General features: G+C 43.8%; 1 protein-coding gene across 1 annotated transcript in view; it reads right to left on the bottom strand.

Moving 5' to 3' along the window:
• Positions 1 to 23735, bottom strand: part of RAB31 (RAB31, member RAS oncogene family) — a 109352-nt gene that overhangs the window by 48112 nt on the left and 37505 nt on the right. The window contains exons 2-3 of the mRNA XM_074987454.1: positions 14030 to 14109; positions 4356 to 4437 (exon numbers count right to left, since the gene is read on the bottom strand). Of these exons, the coding sequence (XP_074843555.1) occupies positions 4356 to 4437; positions 14030 to 14109 (162 nt within the window). The remainder of the gene's footprint in view (positions 1 to 4355; positions 4438 to 14029; positions 14110 to 23735) is intronic.

Raw genomic sequence — 23735 nt, 5'->3', positions numbered from 1 at the left:
GCAATGCAGCACAAGACAGCAGTGTATGAGATGAAAAGCACTAAGGAAAAGACAAGATGGAGGAAAAGGGACACTCTGGAAAGTGGAATAAGTGGGCTCATTTGACAACACATGATCACAAAGAAACCGGGATATCAGAGATTGATACTTAAACAGGGAGCAGGAGAGAGGTGCTTTTAAACGAGCTGCTGAGGTTTCAAATCCTCACTAGGAAGGGAAGGATGGCTCAACAGCTGCCCTTTCTTCTGACAAAGAACAGCCTACACTTTCCCCAATAAGTGGCACTGGAAAGTCATTCAGCATTACCAGCCATCTTCCACGAGGCCCCACTGTACAATAAACTGAACATTCATTCTCCTCCCACCCCCCCGCACCCCCCATCAAGGCAGGAAGTCTGCTTCTCCACCCCATTTTCCAACCTATTAACACCCTACTGCAAAAATGTGCTGTTGCCTTTTATTAAAAGTTGTGAATTAAAAATACTAATTTTGAATTACAATTTTCCCCAAGCATTTTCCATCTGTGGTTTCTTATGCTGGCTCTTTTTTTAAATCTGTGTAATTAATTAGGGGCAGAGCTGTACTGTCAGTACTCAGTTCAAACTCTTTATGTTAAACAGGGAAATGCCTCATTTTGTTTTTCCATCTTTTTTCTAAGTTGCTTTGTTCTGAGTACGCCCATCTCTCTCCATCTTCTCCCCTCTCCCCACTCTTCTTCCCTTTCCAGCAGCAGAGGGAGAAAGAAGAAATGCAGAGATAAACCATTTTTATTCCCTCTTAGGTAGCTGCTTTGATTGGTCAGTAGTTCTGAAAAGGGAAACTACAGCAGGTTTTGACACATTGTGCTTGAATGCTGCAGAAATGGAATGTGAAGCAGTCACTTGGCACTCCTATCAACTGAGCAGTTCATAGTAACACAGGCTCCCACAGGCACTCCAGGGCGGGGCTACCAAAGTAATTGCTCCAGGAACAGGAAGAGAGAGATGTCTGGGCAAAGGCTGCAAGTACAGTTTGTTAAAATATTCCAGCAGAAAGTGCTCTTTTGTCCAACTCAAAACTTACCACAGAAATGTGTTTGTTTGATGATGTGTTTGTTTTGAAAAAGAATAAAGATGAAACATTTTGATAAGGTTGGATCTTTTTGGAATGCTTTCTGATTTTTCCTTTCTGAAATGACTTTGTGTTTTGAAAAATATTTTTATAATCTAATATACATTTTAAAAACATTAAAATCTTAATAAAACATTCAGTTGACCCAAATAAAACACTTCAATTGACCCAAAATTAGCTTTTTGAGGGAAATTTTGAAATTTGGCATTTTGTTCTCATTCGGAACACAAACGAGTTTTGAAATTGCAGAATTTCCTGATGAAAGGACAGCAAATCGCACTTCCAAAACAAATTGGGAATAAGGGAATTTCGACATCTGGGGTTTATTTCGAAGTGCCTGCATCTACATGGCCAGTTTGTGTTTCGAAAGCAGCACTTTCAAAGTGCGACTGGCAGCCATTATGCTAAAGAGGTGCTGAATATTCATATCAGTACCTCATTAACCAGTTCCTATCTGTGTCATTTACATGCCCCTTCCAAAAGGGAGGGGCATATGTAGACACAGCTCTAGTGGTGAGCAGTCTAAATGCAGGCTATTTTTAGATGACGATGAGAGTAAGGTGGAAGAGGGAGTAAGAGGACAAGGTGACCAGATGGCAAGTGTGAAAAATTGAGACAGGGACAATAGGTACCAGTATAAGACCAAGTCCCAAATAGCGGGACTGTTCCTATAAAACTGGGACATCTGGTCACCCTACAAGAAGAAATCCAAATATCAATTCAAATGTCACTGGAGGAGCAAAGGCAGAGATGGATCAGCAAGAAAGAAGTTAGAGGTGCAGGAGGACGTGAACAAGAAACTGGCCCTGAAGGTGTTTCGGAGGAATGTGCCTGCTGTTTGCCTCTTTAAGACACACAACAACCCTGCTTTGGGGGGAGTGGGAAATTCAGGGGGATACAAGAAAGGGAGAAATGGAGGACCACACAGAGGTCTTGGCATGTGACAGCTGGGAGAATGGGGAAGGGGCAAAAAGCTCCTCTGGAACAAAGGAAGGTGTTGTAGGGAGTCCTTGAAATGGGCGGGGGGCGGTGAGAGGGTGGCACACAGGGAGTTTATGGCCATAGTGTGTGCAGTTGTGCTCAGAGTATGTGATCCTCTAGAGCAGGGTTGGCACCCTGCTGCTCTTTAAGGACTTTTTTGTGGCTCTGGACTCTATAGTTGCAAAGCAAAACCAAAAACCAAAAACCTCCTGATTATTTCTGATAACTGGTGAATATCTAAAAGCCAACAATGAACAACTCATACCTAAGTAGCAAACAATATATGATCTCTAAGCAACAGATAACTCCCCCTTTAATATGTGCAGTGCATTGTGGGATAGGATACTGTATCTGTGTTTTGATTGTGTTGCTAATAAAGTCTTGATTACGTAAAGGAAAAGGAAGCTTGTGGCGTTCCTGTTGTGAAGGGCAACACATATTTTAAGAAAGAAAATAGACATTAAACATGAAGTAAAATCGGCATAATTAAAGTGGGGTTGGAATGGCTTCGAAACAAGAGGAAAATCAGAGATGATAACAGAGAATTTCGAACTGAATGGACCCAAACCTTTGCGTTTATATCGAGTTCAGCTGGGCTGCCTTTATGTCTCATTTGCAAGGAGAAATTTGCCAACAATAAAAAACGCAACCGCAAGAGGCATTTTCTCAAAAAACACACTTCTTTTGCTGTACAATATCCAGCTGGAGATGCCAGAAAAAAAGCCCTGGAGTAGCTGTTACACAAAGCAGAGCAAAGTAAGAACACATTTACTGAATGGGTGAAATCACCAATTAGTATAATTGTGGCTAGTTTTGTGACAACTGAAGAGATCATGAAATGAGGAAAGCCACTCACGGATGGCTAATACATAAAAAGTCCTATATCAAAGTATCAGAGCAGTGATTCAGTATAGTGTATTCAAAAACAAAAATGAAATTGTTCAGAATCTAGTGTCCTTCAGAGAGGAGAAGGCTTGTAAGTGAAAGTCAGGAAGACAGTGGTACAAACACATAGCTGTAAAGTCACAAAAACAAAAAAGCAGTCCTTTAAAGACTGACAAAATAATATGTTAGGTGAGCAGCTTTCATTGGACAGATACACTTCTTCAGACGTTAACCGCAGTCAGTGCTGACTGATTAATGTCTGAAGAAGTAGGTAGGTCCCACAAAGCTCATTACCTAATACATTATTTTATTAGTTTTTAAAGTGCTGTAAGTTATTCTGTTAGTCTTTAAAGTGCTACAGGACTGCTTTTTTGTTTTGTGAAGATACAGACTAACATATCTACCTCTCTGTGACTACACATGTAGGCCATGTCTACACTAGCCCCAAACTTGCATGGCCATTTTGAAGTTTACTAATGAAGTGCTGAAATGCATAGTCAGCATTTCATTAGCATGCGGGCAGCCGCGGCACTTTGAAATTGATGCGCCTCGCCGCCGCGCGGCTCCTTTTCAAAAGGACCCCGCCTACTTCGAAGTCCCTTTATTCCTATCTGCTCATGGGAATAAGGGGACTTCGAAGTAGGCGGGGTCCTTTTGAAAAGAAGCCCCGTCGGAACGAGCCGCGCGGTGGTGAGGCGCATCAATTTCGAAGCACCGCAGCCACCCGCATGCTAATGAAGCGCCGAATATGCATTTCAGTGCTTCATTAGTAAACTTCGAAATGGCCATTTGCATGGCCATTTTGAAGTTTGGGGCTAGTGTAGACGTAGCCGTAAAGTGTGAGGAAACAGAATAGGTAAAAAGTTTGTGACCATCCTGCAGTAAACATGTATCACATTACAAATCATTGTGCGTGCGCTGTTTTGAAAATAGGGGTTATGAAAATTATTTTTTGATGTTATTAAGGAGTGTCTCATATTCACATGCATTGTGGCTCTTGAATTATTGAGTTTTACTGAATTTGAAAAAAATGGCCCTTCTTGCTATTTTGATTATCAACCTCTGCAACCAAGGAGATCAGAATCAGCCTCTACAATCAATATGCAGGCAGAAGCAGAGTTCCAGAGAGCTTTGTAGATGAGGGTAGGGAATTTATACTTGTTTCTGTGGTCTCAGCTTTTAGGCAAGTCCCTTAAACTGTCTGCCTCTGCTTTACCATCTGTAAAAATGGAAATCATAATATTTAGTTATTGAGACCTGCTGCATAAGGTGTTGTGAAAAGTCATTAAACGTATTTGTTAAAGATCTGCAAAGACAAAAAGTGGGAAGTAAGTATTAAGATTATTATTGTACTACAATGTATCACAAAGCAGTACTCACCCGCTCCTGACCAGCTGTATCCCAGATCAGAAATTTATGAAGCTCATTCCCGCAAGGCACAGTTTTAGTCATGAAAGATGCACTGCAAGTGAGAAGTACCAATTGTTTGTTATTCGCATCTAAACACACTGTGAAGTTAACAAGTGAAATTCACAGGACCAGTACTCCAAAACATCAATGCTAGACTTTGGGCAGGTTTGTTTGGTTAGGCCACCTAAGAGGGGAAAGTCATTTTCTGATAGAGCATCCCTGATTTTATTTACATTTATGCAAATTAGGGTTGTTATTCCTCTGGTAAGGTTTAGCAGGATCCTTCTGGTTAGGCTCAAGAGCACCAGTACCAAAAGTGCCTGAGGCCCATACCTCCTTTCCTCTCTGTGCATGTGCTTTGCCCTTGGGCAGCTGGTACTTCAGGTTCTTTTTGTTCTTGTTGCTGATCATGATGATCATCCTCGTGCAAGAAATGGGATGAGTGCACATGTTATCACCCCACCAAGCAATGAATGAGTGATTTCATCATGCTGGTGTAGAAGACAGGAAATATAAATAACTAGAAACAAAATAGCAGAACAGACTATACAAAAAATGTTTCCAAAGGACAAAGTAAACAAATTTAAAAGTTCAAACCCCTCCCATCCTCGCCAGAGTAATCTTAAATTTTTACTTGCAACACTAATAGAATTTAGGTAGAATATTTTAGACAGAAATGTGATTTAAAAATATATATATATATATTTATATATATACATGTGATTTAAATTTATATATTTAAATATATATATATTTATATATACACACACACACAATTTTAAGAAAGAACACTAGACATTTACAGGTTTGCTCTGAAAAGAGTGTTTGAACTGAAGGAAGTGTGAAGGAGATTGCTCAGGCTCTGGTAGAATTGTGTTTTTTTTCTAGCCACTGCTGAACCACTCATGCAAGAATAGCTGACGTATAGAGAGGCATCTGAGATGATGTGTTTTGCATTAGAAATACACCAGATTATATCACATGGAATATGTTTTCAAAACATTTTCTGGGAAAAATAGACCAGAAGTTCCTTGGATAGTCATCAGTAAATTGCTCAATTCCAACTGCTGCACTCAATTCAAAATGATTAAGTAACACAGGAAGAGCAGTGTTTGCTCTGGTTATTTTGAGGGTATATGTGTCCAGCTATCGTTCTGATGCTCTCCATATTATGCAACATGTCACAGCTTTGAAAACAGGAAGTTCAGAACACCAGCAGCTACCAGAGGTTACTAGAATTGTGGATTCGGAACATTAGTTCATCTGGCAAAACACCCAAACCCTTACCAATGTCATAGTTGTCCTACTTAGAAAACATGAGGTAACAAAACATATTAGCAATAATTAACCGAGTATGCTAGTGTTCCAAAGTGTTCATTTTTTCAAATATACAGCTTTTTACCCTGACATGACTACTATGAAAAATGATGTTTTCTTCTCCCAGGGGTGGAATGTCTTTTACTTTGATAAAGGATCGAAAGTGATCAGAACTTAAAAACCAGCCAGATACTTATTAATTTTACCACTATGAACAAATGTCTTCCTATTCAATATGGCCATTCTTTCTCACCCCTTCCTCTCTGCCCAGCTTCCTCCATTTGTTAAATTTGGTTACCCAAAACTGAACTGAAATCTGGTCATAAAATCTCCCACTGGGACTCCATTTTCACATCCAAAGGCAAAGGTCAATGTGTTACAACTGAAAGCATTTAGCCACCTTAACGTCACACACAGATAAAATTTACTCTTCGTAAGGTGAGAGCAGAACATAAGATGTGGAGCCTCCTGCCGCCTTCCCCAGGAGCCAGACCAGGTGGCAGCTTCCAGGGCACAATGCAGTGCACTGTGACAGGCAGGCACCAGGCAGCCTGGCTTAGCACCACTGAACAGAAGCCAACCAGGTAAGTCCAAGACCAGGAGGGGGCAGGGGGATGGGCAGCTGCTACCCGGCCCAGCATCTCAAAGGGGCCTGAAGCTCCACTGCTACTGCTGAGGCACCAGGGAGCACTGTGCCACCCCTCCACGTGTGGCTGTCTGGGAAGGAGGTTAAGGTTGATTTCCCTAAGTCCTGCTCCTTCCACCCTCGGCCCCTACCCCTTCCTTTGCACCAAGGCCCATGGCTAGGTGCCACTGCCTTAGGCCCAACAAACCCACCATCCTGAACCACCCCCCCAACCCAGAGCCACCTCCTGAACCCCAAATCCCTCGTCCCTGGCCCCAGCCCCAAACCCATGCCCCCATTCCAAAGCCTGTACCTCCCCCATCAGAGTTGATTCTCCACCCTGGAACTCTGAGTGCAGGTAATGAGGGAAGGCTAGCCAAATAAAACACTGCTAGGGCTTTCTCTCTGTGGTTCCCAGAGACAGGAAGCTTCTCCTGATTTCAGAGAGGCAGCCGTGTTAGTCTGTATCTTCACAAAACAAACCAGCAGTCCTGCAGCACTTTCATGGCTAACCATATACTTCATTAGGTGATGAGCTTTCGCAGGACAAACCCACTTCTTCAGATCTGTAAAATCCTGATTAATGATAACTGAGACGAAGAGAATTTAACAGAAAGGTAGAAAAAAACGAAATAAAAACTGACAAATCAGATAGATAGGACAGAAGGGAGGTGAAAGGGAAAGAAAAATAGTTTGTGCAAGGGGCTATTAAGTGGGCTGCCTGGGATCACTACACATATGAAAGGTGGGGAAACTGTCCATGTAATGCATAAGATAATTGATATCTTTGATGAGTTTGAGGCGAAAGGTATCAAACTTGAGTATGAACTCCAATTCAGATGTCTCCCTTTGTAATCTGGTGTTAAAGTCTCTTTTAAGTTTTGCATGTTATGAGCTGCTAGATTAAAATGCTCACTGACAGGTTTACGTGTATTCAGATTCCTAATGTCTGATTTTTGTCCATTTATTCATTTGCAAAGTGACTGTCCAGTTTGTCCAATATACATAGTAGAAGGGCATTGCTGGCACATAATGGCATACATCACATTGGTGGAAGTGCAGGAATATGAGCCCCCGATCATGTAAATAACGTGGTTAGGTCCAGTGTAAATATGTGGACAGAGTTAACAACACAGCTTGTTGCAAGGAAAAGTTCCAGGATTAGTGTTTCTATGGTGTGGCATGTGGTTGCTAGAGAGAATTTTCCTGAGATTAGGTGGTTGTCTATAGGAAAGAGCAGTTCTGTCACCCAGGGTCTGTGAGTGTGCAACATCGGCTACGTCTACACATGAAGCCTACATCGAAATAGCTTATTTCGATGTAGCAACATCGAAATAGGCTATTTCGATGAATAATGTCTACACGTCCTCCAGGGCTGGCAACGTCGATGTTCAACTTCGACGTTGCGCAGCACCACATCGAAATAGGCGCTGCGAGGGAACGTCTACACGCCAAAGTAGCACATATCGAAATAAGGGTGCCAGGCACAGCTGCAGACAGGGTCACAGGGCAGACTCAACAGCCAGCCGCTCCCTTAAAGGGCCCCTCCCAGACACAGTTGCACTAAACAACACAAGATACAGAGAGCCTACAACTGGTTGCAGACCCTGTGACTGCCGCATGGATCACCAGCTGCCGCAGCAGCAGCCAGAAGCCCTGGGCTAAGGGCTGCTGCCCATGGTGACCATAGAGCCCCGCAGGGGCTGGAGAGAGAGCATCTCTCAACCCCCCAGCTGATGGCCGCCATGGAGGACCCGGCAATTTCGACGCTGCGGGACGCGGATCATCTACACGGATCATCTACACGTTGAACGTCGAAGTAGGGCGCTATTCCGATCCCCTCATGAGGTTAGCGACTTCGACGTCTCGCCGCCTAGCGTCGAAGTTAACTTCGAAATAGCGCCCGATGCGTGTAGCCGCGACGGGCGCTATTTCGAAGTTAGTGCCGCTACTTCGAAGTAGCGTGCATGTGTAGACACAGCTATCATGTCCCAGTACAGGTTGTAGATTGTCAATGCACTGGAGGAGTGTAGCTGGGGGCTATAGGTAGTGACAAGTGATGTTCTGTTATTGACCTTCTTGGGCCTATCTAGAAGTAGCTGGTTCCACCACCTATTTCCTAGAAAAACACTGATCAAGATTTCAATTACCCTATGCAGTCACAAGGACAGTTTCTCCATCTTTGATATTCATAGTGATCCCAGGCAACCCACTTAACTAAATGGACACTTGCAGAAACTATTTTCCTTTCCCTTTCCTGCCTTGTGTCCTATCTAGCTCATTTGTCAGTTTTTATTTAATTTTTTTCTTACTGTTAAATTCTCTTCATCTCGGTTATCATGTATCAGGATTCTGCAGATCTGAAGAAGTGGGTCTGTGCCATGAAAGCTCATCACCTAATAAATTGTATTATTAGTCTTTAAAGTGCTACAGGACTGCCTTTTTGTTTCCTGATTTCAGTTTTCCCTGAGATCAATCTGTAGCTGCCACCCCAAGTGTACAAAATCCCCTTTCCAGGAAAGAAATCACTTGGAATCTCTCCCCTGAGGGCAAAACCCCCAATCTTTTCTCAAGACGTTGGAAACAAATAACAAGAGCACCTCAGAAATACCATCCAGGGAGCTGTGAGGTCTCTGGTAATGTGTCTGCAGCCAGGCACATAGTTTTAAGCCCTGTAGGACACAAAGGATCAACCACTACTTGTGAACAAAGAAAAAACACTCTTATTATCAAAAAAGATGATCTTTGCAAGCATTGTACTGTCTTCGTGCTAAAAATAATCCAGGAATAGAAGTAAAATACAGGGATCTTCCCTGCTCACACATTCTGATGAACCCAGACCTCATTTCCTTCCCTCTGTCCCTGAAGAGATTCCCCCTCTTTTCTCTGTCTCTGTTTGCTACCAAATGCGATGCTGCTGTGAGTCATTTTCAGGTTTGAATTTTTCCACTAGATCCTATTGGCTCTTTGCCACTTTTCCCCAAACTTCTCTCTCAGAGGCAGGTTAGCCTAACCTTTTCCAAGTTCTCCAGGTAAGTTTAGGCCTTCCTGTGCAGCTCCCATTCATAACACCCCTACACCCAAGTCCTCTGCATCTGAATCGCCCCCTCTGAGCCTTGCCCAGACCACCCCCCAAACCTAAACCCCTAATACGATGAGGCCCACCCCATTTGCACCTGGATCACTCCGTTAATACCCCACACCAAGACCCACACCCCACTGAGCAACAACCAGCCACACCTGGACCCTCCCCCCCGCTGAGCTAAGCTCCATCTCCCAGACTCTGCTGCTGAGCCCCAACCATCTGCACCTGGACTCCCCTGCAGAGTCCAATTGCTCCAGCACCTGGTACCCTTCAATGTACCTCAGTGCATCAAGATTTTCCCAACATCTTGTTTCTGCACTGAGCTGTCTGCACCCAGGTTGGCCCACCTGGATCCTTCCACATGAAGCCCCCTCTTGGTGTGCCTGATGCAGGCCCCTGGGGTGTTTCTGGGACAGACTTGGCCTTTGTGATGTGTCAGAACTGGATGCAGTCTCACTGCCAAGTCCATTTCCTCAGGGGGTGTAGCTGCCAGGTGATCCCCCAACTTCGTCCAGCGAGTAAAAACCCCATTGCCAACTCTGTCTACATATCTATACAAGTGACACCCTCACAGGACTCAGCCACATCAGCCACACCATCAGGGGCTCATACACCTGCACATCCACTAATGGGATATATGCCATCATGTGCCAGCAATGCCCCTCTGCCATGTACATTGGACAAACTGGACAGTCTCCGCGCCAAAGATGAATGGACATAAAATCAGACATCAGGAACTGGAATACACATAAACCTGTAGGAGAAAACATTAACCTCCCTGGACACTCAATAAAGGATTTGAAAGTAGCCCCTCTCTTACAAAAGGATTTTACCACAAGACTACCAAGGGAGACATCTGAATTGGAATTCATTTGAAAATTGGACACATTTCAACTAGGACTGAACAGAGGACATCTCAATTACCTTAATCATTACAAAGGCAATTTCTCCACCTTTGACAGTCACAGGAACGGCACCCATCCTACTTAATGTGCTTCATCAACTGGTCCTACTAGTGAAAGGTAATCTTTTTCTCCCCTCTTTCCTCCTCCCCACCCCTTCTGTTACAGAAACCCTGGATTCTATTTTTCCACCCCATTTTTCATCAGAGGAAGTAGGTCTTACCCACGAAAATCATGATGTAATAAATTTGTTAGTCTCTAAGGTGCTACAGGACTGCTTGCTACTCAGTTAGAATAGATCATGGCTTCTTAAATTTAAAAATTCAGGTTCAGTCCTGGAGTTAAGTAAATACAAATCCTACTGACTTCAATGGAAACTGAAAACACTTCTGTCAAGACTGAACTTAGTCCTATAGTTTGAGACCCACATCAATGTTGTACCGTCCAAGACATCATTTGAAAGTAGAAGCTCATGACAAGTAGAAAGGAGAAACTTACACAGTACAGTAGAGGGAGCTAAGAGGCTATGGGTGAGGAATGAGCGCTACCACGAAGGAGAGAATAACGTACCATGAGATAAATTAATTTATATGAATTTACTGGGTCCATGCCTGTAGACTAGGAAACAATGGCTCAAGTTCTGTCCATTAACATGGGTGTACAAGCACCTTCAGAGCCAGGTGCAAACGGCACTTCGCAAAATGCAAGATGAGTGGTGGGAGAGAAAAGCTGATAAAGTCCAATACTATGCTGACACCAAGAACTCCAAGATGTTCCTCAGTGCTATCAAAGCTATACATGAACCTTCAAAGCCAAGTACACCTCTCCTGTCTGCAGATGGCATGACCCTTCTGAGGGAGAGAACAGCATCAACAATAGGTGGAGAGAGCACTTCAGCAACCTTCTCAACAGACCCTCCATTGTCGACCCTGTGGCCCTAGACCAGATCCCTCAAAAACCCAAAATAGACAGTCTTGACCTGCCCCCTACAATGGGTGAGGTCAAAAAGGCAATCAGCCAGACCAGCTCTGGCAAGGCCCCTGGGATGGACAATATCCCTGCTGAAATTTTCAAAGCGACAGGAACAGTGTCACTTGAAGCCTTTCACAACATCTTGATCAGCATCTGGGAAGAAGAAGCCATGCCCAAAGACTTTAAGGATGCCACAATCATCTCACTCTTCAAGAACAAGGGCAACAAAGCTGACTGTGGAAATTACCGGGGCATCTCCCTTCTCTGTCCTGCTGGGAAGATCTTGGCTCGAGTCATCCTCAACCGTCTGATCACTGGCTTCTCAGAGGAGAACCTACCAGAGGCACAGTGTGGTTTTTGCCCAGGCTGCAGCACCATTGACATGATCTTTGCTGTTTATCAGGTCCAGGAAAAGTGCACAGAGCAGAACTTGGCTCTGTACGCGGTCTTTATAGACCTGAACAAGGCATTTGACCCTGTCAGAGAAGCCCTGTGGATTATCCTGTCAAAACTCGGCTGCCCGAGAAGATTCGTTAACCTCATATGCCTGTTCCACGATGACATGACTGGCTTTGTTCTTTCAAATGGCGAGTCCTCAGATCCATTTGAGATATCCAGTGGTGTGAAGCAAGGGTGCGTGCTGGCCCCAGTGTTATTCAACCTCTTTTTCACGTGCGTCCTCAGCCACGCAGTTAGGGACCTGGACCATGGAGTCTACATAAAATACAGACTTAATGGGTCACTTTTCGACCTTCATCATCTGAATGCTAAAACCAAGACGCTTGAGAGGCTCATATTTGAAGCCCTTTTTGCTGACAACTTATGGCACTTATGGCACTTGTGGCACACAAGGAATCTGATCTCCAGCTCTTTGTCAACAAATTTGCTGATGCCACTAATCTCTTTGGTTTGACCATCAGCCTAGTAAAGACCGAGGTGCTGTTTCAACCTGCTCCAGGATCTGCTGCTCTCCCCGCTTCAATCTTTATGATCAGAGTTAAAAATAGTAGAGGAGTTCAAGCACCTTGTAAGTGTGATAGCCAATGATGGCTCCCTTGACAAAGAAATCAATGCCAGAATCTGTCAGGCCAGCTGGGTACTAGGACGTCTGAGAGCGCGAGTGTTGAACCAGCACAATATCCGACAGTCCACTAAACTGAAAGTGTACAAGGCTGTAGTACTGACAAGTCTCCTGTAGGGCTGTGAAACCTGGACCTTGTACAGAAAACACATAAAACTGCTGGAGCGCTTCCACACATGCAGCCTAAGGTCAATACTGCACATTCAATGGCAGGACAGAGTTACAAACCTGGAAGTCCTGGACAGAGCAGGAACCACGAGCATCGGAGCCGTGATTCTGAAAGCCCAGCTTCGCTGGACAGGGCATGTCATACAAATGGAGGAGTCAAGAATCCCTAAGCAACTCCTCTACGATGAACTCTCCCAGGGCAAAAGGAATCAAGGTGGGCCTCGCAAGAGATATAAAGACTGCATGAAGGCCAACATTGCTTATGCTGGTTTAAAACCAGATCAGCTAGAGCAGCATGCAACAGACCAAACAGGCTGGCGTGCTCCTGTACAACACGCGTATGACAGCTTTGAAGAGCTGTGATTCATACGCCTCATCGGTGCTTGTGAGAAGAAGAAAACAATGCAGCGGCCACACCAACAGAGCCAGGACAATTCCCTTGCCCCCACTGTAAATGCCCATGCCATTCAAAGCTTGGAGTCCTCAGCCACATGCAAGTCCACAGCCGATGAGCCTGTGCAAGCTCAAGATGTCATCATCAGATATGACAGACTACCCACACATCTAGAATAACTCCATATTTAATTATAAGAGGAGAATTTGGCCTCAAGTCCCATCCTTCTTTCCATGAGAACTGAACAGTCTGGTCCTGGCTTACTCAGGTTTCCTAGACATTAAGCACACTGAGGCTGTGTCTACACTAGCCCAAAGCTTCAAAATGGTCATGCAAATGGCTATTTCGAAGTTTACTAATGAAGCAGTGAAATACATATTCAGCGCATCATTAGAATGCCGGCAGCGTTCTATTCCTATCTGCTGTTAGGAATAAGGGGATTTCAAAGTTGGCGGGGTCCTTTTGAAAAGGAGCCCTGTCTGGACAAGCTGCGCGGTGGCAAGCTGCATCAATTTCGAAGTGCCGCAGCTGCCGGCATTCTAACGATGCGCTGAATATGTTTTTCAGCGCTTCATTAGTAAACTTTGAAATGGCCATTTGCATGGCCATTTTGAAGTTTTGGGCTAGTGCAGACATGGCCTGAAAGAGATATTTAGTGACATATAATCGTCACCCAGAGAATAGGCTCAAACGTCACATTGTTCGTATTATGCCAAAATTGCATGCAGAACTTAGTAGCAGGTAAAGACCCCCACAGCCTAAAGTCATGAGTCTGTACAATACAACAGAGTAGTACTGTGACTGATTAGGAGTTGTTGGGAGGGAAGAAAGAAGGTTAGTGAATATTAATTGAAAGCCCATTCTAAGCGAAAGGAACAACATGAGCTGAGAGTGACCCAGGAAAACCAAAAAGAAAACAAGAGAGAAGTTTAGGTGGAGTCTAGAAAGCACAACAGGGCAGCAAAGAATGGAGGGAAAAAATGTCGGGGAGCTTTGAGGAGTCTTAAACATGGGGAAGAGAAGACACTTGAGATGGAAATAATAAGATGAATTTGGCAGTAGTGAAACATTTCAAGAAAAACATTATACAGGCTACTTACCCAATAGTAGGGCTGATATTGTGGTCAAAATGATCCTGCACAAATCGACAAACTATACTCGATTTCCCAACCCCGGTATCCTGCAAATGAAAGAACAATAATACATTCACAAGGTACACATACATGAATTTCAGTCGAAAAATTCATTGATCAGGTGAGTTATGAATTATGAATGAGTTATGAGTTTCTTTTTTAACAAAAACGTAGAAACCTACTCAGCAGGCAAGCGGAACAGATTAAGTGATTAGAAAATTGTAGTTAAATCACTTCTTTTATGTCACCATAATAACTGGAGTTATTCATTTAACTCTTCTGGATTACTAAAATTGCATCTGTTAACGACCTCACTACTCTTTTGGAGGGGAGTCACTGTATTGCCCTTCCTAATTTGTCACTGATTACAAAAGTTTAAATTTAGCTATTTATTTGTTTAAAAGAAAATAAAAAACCCTGCATGTTAAAATCCAGTTATTTTGCTGAGCAAAACCAACACATAATTAGCTTTGTCTGTGAGTGTTGCTGCCCAAACAAGTATGTTTCCAAAATAAACAGCTACCTAAAGTCTTTTTTATTATGAGATAAATAAGAGCCTTTCTCAGTACATATAGAATGCGTCCGGTGCTTTTAATAAGGTATGACGCCAAGGACTGAGTGACATTTACCATTCAAGACATGCAATAATCCCTTCGAAATACACTTGTAAGACATGTTACAGAGTCTATGAGACAGAATGCATTAATAAAAGCAGAAAGACAAGTGCCTCAGTATTTTCTCCCCGCATTGTGGTGTGGGAGAGCCTGTTTTCATTACTGGCACTAGTGTCATTCTTCCCAGTCAGGAGTGATAAATACTGGGATTATTGCATATGAAACGTATTCAGAACGTGTGGATAAAATAGGGAAGGAAAGAAGTTCCTTGCTTTTTATCATAGTAACTCTTCCTGCCAAAATGCATTTTCCAGGACTTCTTGACCACTCCACAGAGACTTAAAAGTACAGGCAAATGGAAGTAAATGGGCAGCAGTGGGCAAGATACAGCCTGCGGGCCACATCTGGCCTGCACCTGCAGGAGGGAGCAGCGCTGCTCAAAGCAGCTGGCTGTTTCCTGTGACGCTCTACACCATGGACGGGAAGAGCATCACGTCCTGCCCACCCTCAGCAAAATCACCGAGTTTCTGTTAATTGGAAACAGGACAATGTGAGCTGAGAGATTTTGTTGGGGGGCCAGGGTAGTGCAGCACCATTTCTCAGTTCCCATTGGCGGTAAGCCCAACTCCACCCTGCCCCCACGGCACAGAGAGCCACATGGAACAGCCAGTGGGCTGGGGCTGTTGGCAGGCAGGGAAGCCTGCCTGAGAGTGCTGCTGGCCTGGTGCTGCTTAGGTAAGCGTGTCCTGGCCAGAGCCTGCTTCTGGTACTCCATCCCCTCCTGCACCTAAACTCCCTCCCAAAGACCCTGCACATCCACCTGTGCCCTCCCCCAGGCCAGAATCCTCTCCTGGACCCTGAACACCAGTCAGCTGCTCTATGTCCCCACCCACGTTCTCTGCATCCTCTACGTCCCCACTCCCTCTCAGATCCTGTATCCACTCCTATACCCCTCCACCAAGCTAGAACTCCTCCCTCTCCTGGACCCTGCACCCCAGTCCCTACCCTGATCTCCCTTCTGAGCCAAACCTACATCCCAGACCTCAGACTCCCTCCATAGAAAAGTGCAGCCCTTGACCACCTACCAATATCTTGGAGTGGCCCTCCATTAAAATGTACTGCCCACCCCTGAAAGAGATTCCTTAAGCTCCAGTAGAAATGTACAGGGCCTCTTCTGGAGGTTGAAGAGATATCCATAATCCATTTAATGAACGGACCCTTCCATTTAATGAATAATGGACGTTAACAAGGCCTAGTCCAGCTCATTAAAATGTGAGTGGACAGACTCCCATTGATTGCACTGGAACTGAATCAGTCTCGTGATCAATAAATTCCATTTGTGTCCAGATTTCTACAACCGTTTAATATATTTTACAATTGGCAGGCTTCCAGATTGAGACAGGGCAACACTACTGGCACCATACAAATAATTACCCAAAACTTAGCTGTCTTTGCCGACCTTTATCTTCTTTTTTCAGAAATGGAAAAAACAAATCCAAGTACTTAAACTTCCTCTTTCTTGTTTAAATAAAACTATAATAATCAAGAGTGGGAAAACCTTACTTAATAGAAAAACATCATTTAAACTCATCTCTAATTCAAGGCTGTCCTTACTTGTCTGCTTCTGAGTAACAATAAATATTCACTCAACACAAGTGACTGTTTATCTGCAAGGTGTGATCCGCACACAAATTACCAAAGAAAGCAATGGTATTTAACACAAGCCTAGCAGATTCCAATCAATAGCCACAACAAACAGTGCTGCTAGCCCCAAAATTCACCTTCATTACCAATTCCATCTGATTTTCATGCACAGCCACCAAACCCAGGACAGCACAGCACATTTAAGAAGTCCTCTGTGGCAACGCTGAATAATATAATTATTATTTAAGATTTTAACTGTAATTTAGAAATCCAAAACTGGCTCAGAGAAACTGCATTTCCCTCTTATGGCTAAGTTGCTTCCTCTCCAAAGTTTAAAATTAGACATGATCTCAGTGATTTGTTGCCACCTCTGTATCATGCATATTTGTTTCCAGCTGTCTTGTTAGGCTACTGGCAAGTGCAAGTACAGCTCACAAAAGAGGATTTGGTCTTTGGCAGGGCTGTGGCGCGTACAAGATGAGTCTGGAGTTTCCCTCATTTGTAGAAGATTCTAATTCTTTGATCACCTTTAAACTCTTAGATTTTTCCCACTTCTTGGATATGTGCATTAACCAAGCTTTAGTGCTCTGAAAAGTAGACCTGGCACTCTCATGAGGCAGGGCAGTTTTAATTTTATACAAAATGAGAGTAGTTCCTGGTTGCTGTGTTCTCAGACTGAACACATTTCAACTTGAATCACAGAGCCCTGTTCTCTCAAAGGCATGTGCCCAGCTACTGGGTTGACATACCTTGAAACTTCCATACCCTGATACTGACATGTGTCCTACACAGAGTACCACACAATCTGGCCCCTCTATGCTCACAAGAGGCTAAAGGAGAATGCTGGGAATGTACAGCCCCACGTAGGGGTCCTGGATTTCAGTAGCCAATTTATAAACTAACAAGGATTCACACATAAATTGCTTATATCACAAGTGAAGATTAAAGAAAGTAAGAATCCAATATGTTTCCAAACGTCACATTCTAAGGATGGACAGCATATTGGTGTAACTGTCCATCTTCTAAGTCTCTATACTGAGGCAAGGAAAGAAAATAAAGGAAGCCAGTTTTTCTTTAGTTTAAATTTGGGTGGGGGTGGGGAGTTAAACAAAGTCTGGCCTCAGTCGGGCAAACATCAAAGAACGTGAGCAGCCTGAGGAGTTTAATTGGTCAGTTTCCTGGCTCCCCGGAGTGATGGGGAGCTGGGAACCAGATGGTAGCCTAGCTACCAGCTCCCCTCCTCTTCTGGCTCCCCTCTTCTTCTGCCTGGTTCGCAGCTCCCTGCCAGTCCTGGAGCTGGGAGCCAGGCTGCCTCCTGATTCACGGCTCCCCACCAGTCCTGGGAGCCAGGCTGCTGCCTGGTTCGTGGCTCCCCAACTAGAGCGAAATTCCACTTACATGGGTTGCCCGGGAACACAACCTACCTATAAGTCAGGGGTTTACTGTAAGAATCCTGTAAGATGAATTATGTAAAAATCCATTTATGACTGTGGAGTTTTGCAAACACACCTACACAACAGCACTGTATAATATTTGACACAGGATCTCCTATACAATAAGAACACACTGAAAAACTATCTTGCTTTGGCTAAAAATGTGATTATTGAAAAGAGCATGTATGAATCTTTATATACTCCTTCAAAAGGATTTTACCACAAGATTACAGAGAGAGAAATCTGAATTGGAATTCATTTACAAATTTGACACATTTAACCTCAGGCTTAACAGAGATATCAATTATCTTACACATTTCAAGGGCAAATTACCCACCTTTGACATTAACAGGAATGGCACATGTCACACACTACTTACTTCTTCCACTGGTCCTATTAATGACATGTGAGCCCCCTTTTATTTTTCTCCCCCTGCCCTACTATACAAACCCTGAAATTTTTATTATCTACTCCAATCTGAAAATCTGAAGAAGTGGGTTTTACCCACGAAAGCTCATTACCTAATAAATAAAATTTTGAGTCCTTAAGGTGCTACGGGGCTGCTTGTTTTTTTGTTAAGCTACAGACTAACATGGCAACCCCTCAGACATATATATAGGTGTGACGGGGTCCCTGGGGTGCAGTCTGGACTGTGGTACTGGTGAGCTTTCCAAAACTGACCAGCTAGCACATCTCTCACACTGTGATGTTGATGACAAGCTGCAAACCTCTGCAAGGTGCTTACTCAGACATTCACAGGCAGGTACACACTACGCTGAGTTACATGATTGACCCCTCTGAGATAATGACATCCCAGTCACTCATGACCCATCAACAGGAAGGGCCCAGACAATTTCAACTAGCCCCCTTTGCACCCAAAAACCATACTGTCCTGCACTGGTCAGAAGCAGGGACAATAGATTTGTCCTAAAACTGTGGTGTGCAGCAGACCCTGCCTTATCCTGTGCCCCATATCCCTGTCCCCCACCATCTTCCCCTGAGGCCCCAACCCTTCAGCCAACCTGGAAACCAAAGCCAGCCTGGGAAGCTATGCACTCTCCATCTGCCATGGGAGTGGATGGAGAGCAGTCCCCAGCCTATGTCCCCACTCCCTGGGCACCTTGTCTGGGGCAGTTGGAGGGTCCACAGCTTTCCACAGCTGCACAACTCTTTTCAGGGTTTGACAATTCAACTTTTTCAAGCTAGCCAACTTCATCTTGAAAAAGATTGAGTGTCAACCCCCAAAACCAGAGGATGTTAACGCCTAGTAACAGTTACAAAAAGCAACTATTTTTCAAATCAGTAATACTTGAAATGAGAGCGCACGTCAAAGTTCTTTACACAGAGCCAAATTCACTCTCTGACTCAACTTGCATTGACGTTAATAGGATTCTCTCCACTCATTACTACAGGAGTTGGGTAACACCCCCCATGAGCCTCTGTTTCAGTGTTCTCTGAACAAGGTACCTCAGTGGGTTAAAGTCCAAATAGTCACACAGCTGCAACAGAATAAGGGACTTTAACCTCCCCTTTCACAAGCAGCCTTGCAGCCAACTAGCTCAGCCCTAGCCGCAGGAGGCACTGGCTGTCAGAAACTGGAATGATCATTGTTCTTAGTGGTCAGAGCCAGAATCAGGCATCCAGGGTAAGGGTGGATAAGCTGGGGTAGGACAATAGCAAGAGCGGGGCTGGAACAGGACTAGAAGCAGGACAGCAGCAAGAGCAGGGCTGGGAGCAAGCTAATGCCTCAGAAGTCTGTTGCCCACATCCGGCAAGAGGGAGTTAGGAGCCTTGAAGAAGCCTTGAGCAGACAGAGTTGCTGGTTCTCCTGTGGCGCTCCTATACTGTTCTGAGAGTCCGATGATGGCCAGTTCCTGGCTTGTAGATTGGCTGGGAGCCTATGACAGGAGTGACTCATCAGCTTACATTAGTCATGGAGTGTGGCTCATGTGCACAGGTGACAAGTTGACTCAGTACAAACTGTGCTGGTGAAACTTGCATTGCACCCAAAGTAGAAAATAATGTTGCTCACCCCAATCAAAATCTTGAGGAAGATGCAGCCACTTGCCACCTTACTTCAGGTGTACATGGACCAGACTGGCAGAGATAAGTGCAGAATACATCAACCTGCAGCAGCAATGGTTGTGGCAAATGTGATCTATTAATGAATCTTCATGGACTCAAATAAGTATTGTTTCTGTATTCCAACACAAAGAAAGTGAATGTTTATATAATGTCTCAGAGCAGGGACACAATTCAGCTCCCACTGATACCAATACCAACATTCTCATTGGTTTCAAAAGGAGCTAGACAGGGCCCACAACTCAGTGCGGAAAGTGCCATCAGAATTCAAGAGTTCCTGATTTTCAATCCTAGATTCAGGCCATTCGGACAATATCTTGGCTGTTTCAAGTCTCCAAGGGATAGCTGTGTTACTCTGTATCTGTAAAAACAACAAGGAGTCCTGCAGCACCTTCCAGATGAATGGATTTATTAAGACATGAGATTTTGTGGGTTAAAAAAAAATAACAGAGCCATTAGTCTATTCTATAAACTGCTTAAGTCAAATTCTCCTCTTTCATATGAACTGAGCTCTATTTACCAATGTGACAGAAAGGCTGTGGCCACACTTGGCCAAAAGTTCAAAATGGCCATGCTAGTGGCCAAATTGAAGAATACTAATGAGGTGCTGCATTGAATATTCAGCACCTCATTAGCATTCACACGTTACCGGCCGCGGCAATTGAAACGTGCCACTTTCAAATGCACGCAGCTCGGCGTGGCACGGCTACACAGGGGTCCTTTTCAAAAGCACCCCGCACATTTCGAAATCCCCTTATTCCCCCAGCTGAGAGGAATAAAGGGATTTCAAAATGTGCAGGGTCCTTTTGAAAAGGACCCCCATATAGCCACACCAAGCCGCGCACATTGAAAAGCGGCACGTTCGAAGCATCGCCGCCAGCAGCATGCGAATGCTAATGAGGTTCTGAATATTCAGTTCAGTGCCTCATTAGTATTCTTTGATTTGGCCATTAGCATGGCCATTTCAAAGTTTTGGCCAAGGGTGGCCACAGCCAAAGAGTGTTGATCCTCTCATTTTAAGTGGCAAAATGTCATCTGTTTACATAAGACTTTTCCTATGTAAAACAAATATATAACCTGAAATTATCAAAAGGAAAAAAAAACTTTTTTCTACCCATAATTTCAAAGCAACGTACATGATTTTTAAACTGAAACAAAATCTGCTTCTAGACTGGCAACCTGTATGCCACACTCACAGGATGGAAAAACAGTAATCTTCTGAAAAAAAAAAAGTGTGAGTTTTTTCAAAAATGGAAATCCTGAAAGGCCTTTCACTCTAGTTGCTCTACCAGATTCTGCTGTATAATATGGCTAGACCAGACTTGGTAGCTGAGCTTTTGCATATCAAAATACCTGCTCTTTCCACTGTGGAATTTGGCTGCATTTATGATTAATGGCTTCTATTGCAACTCTAAAGGCATTCCCACTAGCTCCTGGCATCCTTCTATGGCCTCCGGCATACAAAACTTCACACTAATTGTAACTATGTAGCATGCAATCACACTCCTATTGGTGTCTGATTAATAGGTTATCAGCTACAAGCAAATTGACATACTGCATCAGAAAGCATTAGCAGACTTCTCCAGAAACACATCATAAGCTAGAGCCCCACTACAGAAGAAGACTGACCCACAAATCTTCCAGGGTGTCATTTCGCACATGCGTGAAATAACACTCCCAGGGGGTCAACGTTGACCCCTGTACTCCTCATGACAGGTGAGGAATAAGGATGGTTGGTATAAGCACTCCCATCAACCTTCCTCCATGTGGACAGTCAACCACGAACAAATTGATTTTAGCTACACAACTGGTGTATTGTGTATCGGCAGTCAACTTCTACGTCTAATATAGACATTCCCTCAAAATCTGGTCAAGACTGGATTCCACGTGGAACACTGCTTCCTTTCCAGTGTCTAGCACTCAGGCTATGTCTAGATTAAAGCAACCTGTTGACAAAAGATTTTGTCAGAAGATATCTTTTGACAAAACTTCTGTCGACAGATCACAGCCAAATTGCCAAGCAGATTGCAAGAGTGACCCACTCTGTCGACAAAGAGCAGCTGGACTGCCCAGCTGCTCTCTTGACAAAATAGCCAACCGGAAGCATAGCAGACAAGGCTGCCCCATGTCTCAGAAGCCCTATCTGTCGACAGAGGACCCCTAGAATGTCCAGACTATCTTTCTGTTGACAGATCTCTGCTGGCAGAGGCATTATGCCTTGTGGGGAGTGGGACAAGACTATCAACAAAAGTGCTGCGTTCTGTCGATGTCTTGTGGACAGAACACCTTCGGAATCTGGACACTCCGTGGGTTTTGTTGACAAAACGCCACTTTTGTTGACAAAACCCTCTAGTGTAGACATAGCCTCAGAAGTCATTCACTCTAAATCCTACGAAAACAAAAAAGCAGCCCAGTAGCACTTTAAAGACTAACAAAATAATTTATTAGGTGATGAGCTTTCATGGGACAGACCCATCTTCCACGAAAGCTCATCACCCAATAAATTATTTTATTAGTCTTTAAAGTGCTACTGGACTGCTTTTTTGTTTTCATAGCATATAGACTAGCACAGCTTTCTCTCTGTTACTCTACATCTATCACAAACAACAGCTGAGAGGAGTGTCAGGCACACAGATACCTCTTCCCTCATGCAGCTGCTGCTACACTAACTCCCACTCCCAAATAATAATAAAATAAAGCCTTTCCATTTGCTGCCTGCCCTAGTACTCTACACCTGACATTAGCAGCAATGTTTGTTACCCAGATGTGTGGGCTGCACTGCAATATTTTCTACATGTTATTAATGCACTTGTGCTCTTGCAGCCACTCTGATAAGCTCTAGTAGGCAGCTTACAGTATATTTGAATCTCACAATGGATGTCTATCAGTTGCACAAAGATACATCAAAGAGTTAGGCACTGTAGACTTCTGACCACAATTTTTAAATCCAAGAAACATTCTGTCTCGTAAACTTATGCTAGCCTTAAACACAGCCTCTGTCCTGTCACAATTTTGTTTTACTGGGTGGTTTGAAGGCTCTGTTGGAGGCATAACTTATCACCCTCCAGGAAGACAGCAGACTGAACTAGTGTTCTGTCTGGAACTGCCCCACAGAAAATGCGGTCTTTAACAGTAGTGCTCAGTGAGAATTATAAATAGTTTTTGCTTTCCTCTGCAACGTGTCACAGCAGCAAATACTGCCACAGATTAAATGGGCAAGTGAAAATCCAAGAGCAACCTTTTTCTGGCCTTCACCTCTGACTTGCAAAGTAAAAGAAATCTGTACCCTTAAAATAGGTGCACCATAATGAGGAGAACCTATGTTCAGGTGTTCTAAGTCTTTGCTTCCACAGTCAAAAGAATATATATTTCAAAGTGAGGGTTATTTTAATTTATTTTTTAAAAGTTCACTTTTTCCCATCTGGCCCAGTTTGGATGAAAAGGACATTAACTTACAAGGTTTACAGCACTCTTCTTGGGGAAGACAATTTGACTTTGGAATGGCTTGTGTGAAACAGGCAAGAATCTACTCACTGAACATGTCCTTCCCTCTTTATACGCAGCATGTCCTCCCCTCTTTATATATAAAAACAACCATCTTTATACATTGACAGAATTTCTTCCAAATAAGAGTCCATTTTTTATGGGCTTGGCACTTTATTCATTATCTCTGGCAGTCAGCAGAACTTGTGCATGCTTGGCATTATGTTCTTGCTGTGTAGAATACCTCATGACTTTAGACACAGTCTTTACACCATCAATAGTGTACAAGATTTGCAGCAGAGTTCTCTGGGACAATTGGCTGCAAGTTAGGCAGTACAAACTGTTCTTGCTTAATGGCCTGTTAAATGCACAGTTGTGTACTCTCCTGCATAAGAGGGATTTGCCAAAAGCCGCTCG

Source organism: Carettochelys insculpta, chromosome 2 (assembly GCF_033958435.1).
Source record: "Carettochelys insculpta isolate YL-2023 chromosome 2, ASM3395843v1, whole genome shotgun sequence".
Classification (NCBI taxonomy): Eukaryota; Metazoa; Chordata; order Testudines; family Carettochelyidae; genus Carettochelys; species Carettochelys insculpta.
The sequence above is the reverse complement of the archived record's forward strand: the minus strand, read 5'-3'. Positions and strand labels throughout refer to the sequence as shown.